Source organism: Engraulis encrasicolus, chromosome 24 (genome assembly GCF_034702125.1).
Source record: "Engraulis encrasicolus isolate BLACKSEA-1 chromosome 24, IST_EnEncr_1.0, whole genome shotgun sequence".
In the NCBI taxonomy this organism is placed as follows: Eukaryota; Metazoa; Chordata; class Actinopteri; order Clupeiformes; family Engraulidae; genus Engraulis; species Engraulis encrasicolus.
Window position 1 is genome coordinate 1,276,724 of NC_085880.1, and position 10,884 is coordinate 1,287,607.

Below are 10,884 nucleotides of genomic sequence, written 5' to 3' on the forward strand. Positions count from 1 at the left end.
GATGTTATGTTTCACTAATGTAAGGAGTAAAAATCAGAAACTTCCCGAGTGCTAGCTACATTTAGACTGGGTAAACTCTTCCGAAACGGGCTATTCCTGTCTGTGACGCCGTTATCTTTTGATGGATTCCCTTTGGGTGCCCGGTTGAGACAGTTTAATTTTCACACCCAAATCAATTCGGTTTTAAGTTATGATTTCATTTTTTTAATTATTATAATTATTATTATATTGATGTTATTGGTCACCGGGGCTATTCTTTTGATTGGGAGATCAAGGAACTCTCTGGTGTCGCCGAAACGGCGATGCGCTGTGGGCTCTTTACGCACGGCACCTATGTCCCTTCCATCTTCAGTCAGACTCAAATCCGACCGAAATCAAGTAGCTGAGGTTAAACTGTCGTAAATACACGACCGGAATCGAGTAGCTGAGGTAAAATAGACGTAAATACTCGGGCGGATATCCGGGCACTCACATCCGGCAGCCTACTTACATTGGGTTTGTAGCAACCCAATGTAAGTAGGCTGCCGGATGTGAGTGCCCGGATATCCGCCCGAGTATTTGCATGCATTTGCATTCATTTCCACCATCAGGAATGCTTTGCGGTATCACAGCTACCCTATGTGAGTCGCGCTGTGTCGCCTGACTGTCCCTTCTATAATTAATTGTAGCCTACCATAACAACTCGGCCTCAGCCCCCGCCGCAAATATCCACCACACCACCACGGGTCCTCTGGTGTTGTGACCATTTTAGGGTCTTTTTTCATATCCAATACTTTCACATTAAGAGTGACAATTTCATCATGGATGTTTAAACGATATGTGCGAATGCAGTCATGTTGAATTTAGGGTGGCCAAACCATGCCATGTCATGAAGAACGTGCATCACATTATTTAAACAGCTCGTGTAAACAGCTATCCTGAGTGCCCGTGTCTTTTTGGAGATCGGAGGCTTGATGAGCAAAGAGATGGGAGAGAAATTAGTTGTGCGCGCGCACACACCTCTGCACAATATCCACCGGACACGAAGTTACATACTGGCTCCAATATTTCAGCGTCGCGTTTGATTCTGTACTGACACTTTTAAGTTTACGTAGCACAATCAAATGAATATGTTATGTCTAAATTATAGGCTCTAGTCTCCAATGTGCCTAGTTTCCCGTGTTGTTGGCATAATATAATCTGCACAATATGCGGCATAACTTTTCGAGTGCTACATTTAGACCGGGTAAAGTAGGCCTATCGAGCATGGTGTCCCTTCAATAATATTAAGAGTGTCCCGTAACAACTCGGTCTCGGCCCCCGCCGCAAGTATCCTCCACCACGAAGGTCCTCTGATGTTGTGACCGTTTTAGGATATTTTCATAAATAAGAGCGTGCGCGCGCGCGCCTCTGACTGTATCTAGACACGGAGCGAGAATGGCTCCAATACCGGTATTTATATTCAGCGCCCAGTTTAATTCTGCACTGACACTTTTAAATGTACATGGCATGCACAATCAAATGAGTAGGCTATGTCTAAATGTACTAGGCAGGCTCTAGTCACCAATCTAGCTGGCTTTGTTGTTTCGGCATCACCAATAATAATGGCACAATATGCGGCATGGTTTCGCGTGTTGTTTTTGCACCACCAAATAATAACACATGCGGCATAGCTGCTGTTTTCTAACTCAGAGAGAAGGCTATGCCCAGATATTCTTTTACTTGTAGGATATCCTGATGTTATATTTCACTAATGTAAGGAGTAAAACTCAGAAACTTCCCGAGTGCTAGCTATTAGACTGGGTAAACTCGTGACTTTAATGCCTTCCGAAACGGGCTATTCCAGTGTCTGTGACAGTGCATCTAGTCTTGTGCAAAACTTTTTATTTAACATTGCGAATGGGCAGGATGATTTGCTTAGACACGCACGTGCTTCAGAGCAGCTAGAACTGTGCAAGATGACTGCTGCAGTTTTCAGCTCAGTCCTCCTGGATAATAAAAACAAAATAATGCCGACGAGAAAGTAACGCCGTTATCTTTTGATGGATTCCCTTTGGGTGCCCGGTGGAGACAGTTTAATTTTCACACCCAAATCAATTCGGTTTTAAGTTATAATTTCATTTTATTATTTTTTTATTATTATTTTGATGTTATTGGTCACCGGGCCTATTCTTTTGATTGGGAGATCAAGGAACTCTCTGGTGTCGCCGAAACGGCGATGTGCTGTGGGCTCTTTACGCACGGCATGTGTCCCTTCCATCTTCAGTCAGACTCAAATCGGACCGAAATCAAGTAGCTGAGGTTAAACTGTCGTAAATACACGACCGAAATCAAGTAGCTGAGGTAAAATAGACGTAAATACTCGGGCGGATATCCGGGCACTCACATCCGGCAGCCTACTTACATTGGGTTGCTACAGGGTTGCCAGAAGCAGCCCCACTGCTTGCTCTCACAGGAAGTGATGTCAGAAGACACAGACTCACCAGGAAGCTAAGGAATGACTCACTTCCTGTGGACCCAAATAAAGCGAGCTACTTCCCCGTTGCGGTTTGCTGTTTGGAAACGGTGGCGTTTTATAGTGGCAACGATAATGCGGAAGATGGTGCTGAAGATGGCTGGCATGGCAAATAAATAAACTGTGTGTGTGTGTGTGTGTGTGTGTGTGTGTGTGTGTGTGTGTGTGTGTGTGTGTGTGTGTGTGTGTGTGTGTGTGTGTGTGTGAGAGAGAGAGAGAGAGCGCATACCTGTGTGTGTGTGTGTGTGTGTGTGTGTGTGTGTGTGTGTGCAGGGCCGCTGACAGCTTTGGCCAGGCACGGGACAAAGTCATCTGAAAGGGCCCCCCTGCCCAATAGATGCAATGTAATGAGGAATTAATTCTGGGCCCCATTTCTCCTTGGGCCCAGGACAAATGTCCCCTTTGTCCCCCCCTGTCGGCACCCCTGTCTGTGTGTGTGTGTGTGTGTGTGTGTGTGTGTGTGTGTGTGTGTGTGTGTGTGTGTGTGTGTGTGTGTGTGTGTGTGTGTGTGTGTGTGTGTGTGTGTGTGTGTGTGTGTGCCTACTAAGTAGGCCTACTGCACCATATCAGCATAGGGACTGGAAGAAAAGCAGTGTTTCCCACGTATAGTATGGACGATTCTGAGGCACAGCACCACAGACCACACACGTCAACGAGAGTACATGAATGGCGCTTGCTCTATTTTTTGCAAGCAGAACACAATGTTACTCTGTCTGAGCTAAAAGGGTTTCCCCTGAGGCTGCATCCTCATCACCAGATATTTTTTGGTCATAATATTGGTCGGACTATTCTGCAGATTTGGTTCCCAATGGTTTATTTGCACAACCGAATTACATAAACGTTGGGACACTTGGTATTTTGTGAATACATTTTCAATCCATTCATAACATGGACAATAGAACAAGGTCAACATATCAACTGTTAAAGGGAGGCTCAAGTATTGATTTAATGAAAATAAGTGTTTATTCCGATTTTTGACCCATGCAACAAATCTGCAAAAAGTTGGGACAGGGCCAAAACGGTTATAGTTGGATAATTCTACAAAATAAGACAAGGACGACCATTTTAAAAGGAACTACTGACTGCCAACATGAATGCACAAATAAAAGACCATCACAGAGGCTGTATCACTCAGGAGCGAATTTGAGGGACTAATTACTGATCTATTACACATAAAGATTGAATTATCAAAATTTCAGGCATATGAGGCCTATTTCTGTAATGTTCTGTAATATGGAAAAACGTACCATAAACACAACGCTTGATGAATACACGATACAGACATTTAACCGTGTTGCATGCGGCAAAGAAGATCATTCTAGATGGGCCCAGAAGGCATGTGAAACTACTGTCCTGAAACTGTCCTCTGATTACAGAACAGAAAATATTTCATCCTTTTTTTTAAATAATGGAGTCAAGCACCTTCCAGGTTACACAGAAGATGAATATTTCAGCTTTAGGTCAGTCTAAAAGACAGCATAGTATATGATGGTAAGGGGTGCAATAGTGCTTTGGCTATGGTCTTCTTACTCATGTGGCGCATTAACATGAATGCTAAATGATATACAGATTTTAAACAGCATACCAAGGCATGTTTTGGAAGCACAAACAGCAACAAAAAGGAAAACAATATGAAGAACCACCAGAAAACCACCAGAAAAATAACTATGTGTTGCAAAGGTGAAATGTGTACGCGCACATAGGCTTAAATAAGCACATATTTTCCACAAAACGACTGCTTGGCTTTAACAACTGATTTGATGTCTTTGCACAATGCTTTATAGGCCTACCAGACAGAAAGTTTTGAAAATGAAAGCATTTTGATTTTTTCTTTTGGAATCTGCTTTGTAATGTGACATCAAATAAAGTATATCAAATTACAAAAAACCCTGATGTCCTTGCTGAGTAATGGACAATGATGTACGTAGGCTATGTGGTGGTTAACGCTACCATTCCATTCCTAACTCCAGTGTGGGAATCCTCAAGGCTGACTCAGTGTAGGCCTATGAGTGATTCTACAATTCCCCTACGCTTTTGGCAAAAGCAAAATGTCAATTATCAGTATTTTTTTTCAACTAAATGACCTAGATGTTTACATAGTGTATATATTTAAGTTTCCAAACAAACAAATTGCCAAGCTTAATCTTAAATCATTTGATAAATACTCTAATGAAAGCGAACATTTGCTTGATTATTTTGTCAACAGTGTTATGGACAAATACTATGTCATTTCAAACATATATACAAATACTACAGAGTTGAAACAACATACGTTTGAAAGTGCTTATGTCCCTTAGCAATAATGTTGTCATTAATCTGTGCAACTGATATAGAAAATGTGATTGTTGAGCTTCATAAGTAGGATTTTATGATTCACTGTGATACAGACTGGCACATTTTTCATTATAAATCCCTGTAACGTCTGATTTGAATTTAGTCGCCCTCCTTACACAAGACTTCCTTCTCCAGAGATAATCCCTAGTGTCTGTTCATATGATTTTTTCAACACATAAGGGATCAATAGCTCAAAAACACTTTCAAAACAGTCAACCGTGTTACTCAACTGTGTTACGGTCAACAGTGCAGAGGAACAAGTCTGCACTTTTTTAGGAGAAAAAAACAGAGCAGACGAACCCATCTCCCTAGAACACAAATTATTTTGTTTGTTTGTCTGTCAATATGGAGATAAATTGGCAAAAACATACTCCTCCTCCACTGTCATCAGCGTTGCCAGATTGGGCTGGTTCCCGCACAATTGGACTGCTTAGGATGACCGTGTGCGGGTAAAAATGGCATTTATCAGAAAAACCCGCCCACTTTTTGCCATAGAAATCAAAAGAATTGGGCGGGATTTTGTGCTTCTAGGCGGGTTTTGAACATTTTTTGGGCTGGAAATCATCAGCCTCATCTGGCAACCCTGACTATCATAGCTAATTGTAACACCATTGACGGTAACACGGTTGACATTTCAGCCATTTTTATGGTGTTGTGCTAACTGAGGACCTCAGAAGTTCCACCACAACACCTTAATCAATTAATGTATTTGTATGCTTTATCTGTGTTTTTCTACATGTGATTTCTAATTCAGATTCTTATGAATATGTTGATAACACAGTTGACAGGCAATTTTCCCGCTATGAGAACATGAAAAAGAATGGATTAAATTATGGAAGGATGGAGCTCAAAACTTACCAAAAAGTCTTCCCATATCCTGCCAAAGAGGTTATGACATCACGTGATGTTATTCGTATGGCCTAAGACCAAACCATTACTGATTTATGGAGGGGGTTTCAGACTGTGACACGGTTAACACCGTTTTCGTGGACACACACAAAATGGTAAATTTCATGTATAATGGAAAGGACAGTGGTCTTTCTGACAGTTTTGTCATATTGTGATGATTACTGTGAATCAACATTTGCAATCGTCTTGGGCAAAACAAGTTTCTTTACATGCTAATATGAAGACTGAATCTGACATTTGGAATGCCCAAAACCAGTATTAAATATTCATTCTTGCTGAGGGAAATAATGCCATGTCTACACTTTCTGTATTATATGAAAGATAAATGTTTTCTAATGTCCAAAACATCATTGGATGCAGTTAATAGTTAGTGGAATTGGCAAATAAAATCCATGGACTTAAAAGCGCAGTCGATTTGTAGAATCACTCCTATAAAGAAACGACAGAGCATGCACACACGCACGCACGCACGCGCATACACGCACACACACACGCACGCACACACGCACACACACACACACACACACACACACACACACACACACACACACACACACACACACACTGGGTGTGATTTGTTTAAAAACCAGAGGGAATACATTTCAGATTAAGATAGCCTATATGGAATTAAAAGTGGATAAGTCAAAACCAGAAGGGTGACTAGGCCTATAGCCTGCCCCACCCCACACCCAAATGGCAGCCTGCGTGCTCGCACACACACACACACACACACACACACACACACACACACACACACACACACACACACACACACACACACACACACACACACAGCCTAGAGGACATTTAATGACATTCTCTAGGTCTATCATTGCCTGGTTAACACCAGACCTAATCACACGTGAGATTTCAGATCGAAACGATTGTGTGTAGAACTAAAGGCAGTATGGTAGTTCCTAGGCTGGGTCCATCATGACCCTTCATGTAAAACAATATGAAAGCCTCCACGGGGGGTGTTTTTATTTTATTTTATTTCAGATTAATTATTGTATTGCCATATCACCCTATCTCTATGACGATAAGGCAAGCTATTACAGCAACATAGGCCTATCTCTCATTTGCAGAACCATGGCGCCCCCCACAGCTGTCTGAGCTGCCAACTTCAGGTGGGTCTGTGTGCACCGGTAGGCCTATTAAATACATAATATTACAATTGATGACATAATATCCACACCAATATCTGATATCAATGGGTTGTTGTGTGACAAACTAGTCTACCGTCGCTGAATCAGTGAAATGGCTATGCCTTCAATGCGCAACACCTAGCTCGTCTACAGAAAGCTGCGGCTGAATCTCTATCAGCGATTGACAAGCATGTTGACAAGTCGATGACAGAGGAGTTTCCACAACGCATGCGCACCATGACCACAGTTCCTGTGAGTACCCAGCGTTTGTCTGGGAAAGTGGCATGCTAAGTGATTTTTTTTGGTCCTATCTCTACGTGTGGCACTCGACAATACTGCTAATCTTGTTTATGGTTATGATTAGAAAGCCTTGCTGTAACAGGCGTGTATAGATGACCGTTTGATCTTTCGTTACTAACACAAAGAAGCTATCGCCTGGTGTGTTGGTAGACAGCTAAAGCCTGCCTGCCTGACCCAGTTCATGTTAGCCATATTGCTAACATTAGCCACAGGTTTGTTTACGTGAAGCTTACGACTTGTAGGCGAATAACAATCGTTAATTTGGTCGCATAAATGACTGGTCTTCAGTAACATTCACACATTTGAGTCGGTTGTTGAAAAAGCTAGCTTGTTTTACCGACGTTTTGGTATCAGAACCTCTGTCTACGATGTGATAACATGAATGGAAAAATGACACTTTGAGAAGCATTGACACCTATCGTTCTTGATAGCTAACTCTTAGCTCGTATGATGTCAGTGTAAGATGTTGACAAGTCTCTAAATCAGAAGACCGAAGACTTCAGTAAGGTAGGTGACCTGCAACAGGTATCACTGCATGTCTCAATAAATGTTAAGCACCAGCCTACTGCTTTGTCCTATGGGTGCCAGGCCTATGTTAGCCTTATGGTGGTGATACCACTTAAACTTTAGCACAGCTGGTTTACTTTAACGGTTGTTCTTCTGATGGACGAGACATTGAATGCGGGATACCGCAAATCAGTTGTTTGGGCCCGTTAATGTTTTCTATCTTCACCAATGACCTTCCATTTGCTAAAAGATGCAAAGGTTGCAATGTATGCTGATGACACAACATTGTATGCTTCTGCCATGTCCATATCATGTCTAACAGAGGCATTAATTGATGTGTTACACAAAGTTGAAGTTTGGGTGAAACAGAAAAAGCTTGTCCTTAATATAGCTAAAACAAAAAGCATTTTATATGGATCATACTATTCTTTAAAAAATGACCCAGTGATTCAGCTCTCTATAAACAAAACACCTATTGAAAAAGTGAAGGAAACAAAGTTACTGGGTGTAATTTTAGACAGTAGATTGAAGTGGTCAAAACAAATAGATGAGATAGTGAATAAAATGAGTTGCGCCCTGGCATTGGTCAGAAGATGTAGGAATATCATCACACAAGAATTAATGAAAAGAGTAATAAGCGCCTTGGTTCTGAGTCAGATGGAGTATTGTAGCACAGTATGGTCTAATGCATGTAGAACACACCTAGCCAAACTACAGGTAGTGCAAAACAAGGCAGCAAGACGAATTCTCCAATGCTCACACTATACCAGCATTACACATATGCACTCTTCTTTACACTGGCTAAAAGCTGAGGATAAATGTATGGCCTCTTTATTGACCTCAACATGGGCAATTTTAAATAACAAAACCCCTGTGACACAATATAGCAGGTTGTATTAAATTGTGAAATTTGAATGTCTTTTGCTTATATAGCCTGTAATATGTTACTGTATTGTTTTTTTTTAATTATTATCTCGGATGTAATTTTTTTATACAATGATGAATTAATTTTATTGAAGAAGAATGGCTGTGGCATTTGATCCATCTTGATATTTACTAATCTCCACATTCACACATTCTCTCTCTCTCTCTCTCTCTCTCTCTCTCTCTCTCTCAGCATGGACAAGCCTCCCTTCTGTCAGAACAAAAACCAGGTGTGTGGTGCCTGGGTGATGAAGGAGAGACTGGGCACGGGCGGATTTGGTCACGTTTATCTGTACCAGCACACGGTGAGGATTGTGTGTGTGTGTGTGTGTGTGTGTGTGTGTGTGTGTGTGTGTGTGTGTGTGTGTGTGTGTGTGTGTGTGTGTGTGTGTGTGTGTGTGTGTGTGTGTGTGTGTGTGTGTGTTAAGGATGAGCATGGGTGGCTTTGGATACTTTTACCTGTACCAGTGCAGCCAACGGATGCCAACCAGCTGAGTTTGGCGATAGAACATTAGTAAACCTCCCTTCCAAACTGTGCTCGCACACATTTGTGCGTGTGTGTGCTCAGTCACATGTATATGTTTGTCTGGCTTGAATTTGATTCCCTACACCAGCGGTTCCCAAACTTTTTTCCTTGTGCACCCCCTTGTACATTTCAATGTGGTTCGCGCACCCCCTAAGCAAATGTTTTGGTGTGCTGATGGCCACTTAAGTATGGCTTCACTGCACAAATCATGGCAAATTATGCAGAGTCATATGGGAAATCCTTATTTCCAATAGACTTGATGTTTCTTCCAGCATACAATTCACCATTCAATTAAAAAATACTTAATGTTTATTAATGCTGTATAAAAACACACATATATGCCATTGCCCAATTCAGCTCACGCACCCCCTTGTAGCAGGACAGGCACCTCCAGGGGTGCACGCACCCCAGTTTGGGAAACCCTGCCCTACACCGTCAGGTGGGAGGGAGGAGTGAATATTCAGCACTTTCCCCAGCCACTCTGAAAATTGCGCTGTCCCCCTGCAGAAGGCCCTCTTGTATGGCTGAGGCATATAATGTATGCAATGTTGTGTGCAATGTTGTGTTTACTGTGTACCATGACATGCTATGTGAAGTGAAAGTGAAAGTGAAAGCCCATTTGGGAAACTCCAACTCCCATTGTCATTGTGACACAGCACTCCACAGCACACAAGTGAACACTGCACACAACAAAATTGGTCCTCAATGGCGCCCCTGGGGAGCAGTGAGACGGGACAGTACCATGCTCAGGGTACCTCAGTCATGGAGGAGGATGGGGGAGAGCACTGGTTGATTACTTCCCTGGCGGGTCGGGAATCGAACCGGCAACCTATGGGCTACAAGTCTGACGCCCTAACCCATGACTGCCCAAACTGTCATAATGGCAATGGGAGTTTCCCACCGGGACTTTGTCTTTCACTTTCACTTTCCCAATACCAACACACAGTGAGGACACCTGGCCCAACTGTTTCGTGCGTGCGTGTGTGTGTGTGTGTGTGTGTGTGTGTGTGTGTGTGTGTGTGTGTGTGTGTGTGTGTGTGTGTGTGTGTGTGAGTGTGTGTGTGTGTGTGTGTGTGTGTGTGTGTGTGTGTGTGTGTGTGTGGCAGAGACACCAGCATGAGTTAGTGAGTGAGAGACCAGCATGGGTAGGGGTGTTTGTGTGTGACCAGTGTTTTGTGTGTTTGTGTGCATGTACGTGTACGTGTAACTGTGCGTGACCGTATTTGTGTGTGTGTTTGCAGGAGAACAGCGATAAGATTGCGGTGAAGCTGTGTCGTCTGGAGCTGAACGCCAAGAACAAGGACAGATGGAGTCGCGAGATTCAGATCATGAAAAAGTAGGCACACACACACACACACACACACACACACACACACACACACACACACACACACACACACACACACACACAGTCACACACACAGTCACACACACACACACACACACACACACACACACACACACACACACACACACACACACACACACACACACACACACACACACAGAGTCACAGTCACATACAGTGCACATACACGCATTCCAATGGAGTCGCGAGATCTCGATGATGAAAACGTAAGTGGGTTAGTGACGCTTTTTAGTAGCAGACGTCAGGTGGTACAACCACAGCTAAATTTGTAATTGGTCATTACAGTCATTCTTCAAGCAATGAATTTGAATTGCTTGAAGAAGGTCAGTAGACCGAAACGTTGCATTAAACCATGCAAATGTGAACAGTGTGCGGG

At 42.7% G+C, this 10,884-nt stretch overlaps 1 protein-coding gene across 1 annotated transcript in view; it reads left to right on the top strand.

The window, feature by feature from the left end:
- The first annotated feature begins 7,109 nt into the window (after window positions 1–7,109).
- The window catches only part of chuk (component of inhibitor of nuclear factor kappa B kinase complex), a 28,081-nt gene continuing 24,306 nt past the window's right edge, over window positions 7,110–10,884 (top strand). The window contains exons 1-3 of the mRNA XM_063191753.1: window positions 7,110–7,689; window positions 8,807–8,918; window positions 10,381–10,475. Coding sequence (XP_063047823.1) covers window positions 8,808–8,918; window positions 10,381–10,475 — 206 coding nt within the window. The 5' untranslated portion in view covers window positions 7,110–7,689; window position 8,807. The remainder of the gene's footprint in view (window positions 7,690–8,806; window positions 8,919–10,380; window positions 10,476–10,884) is intronic.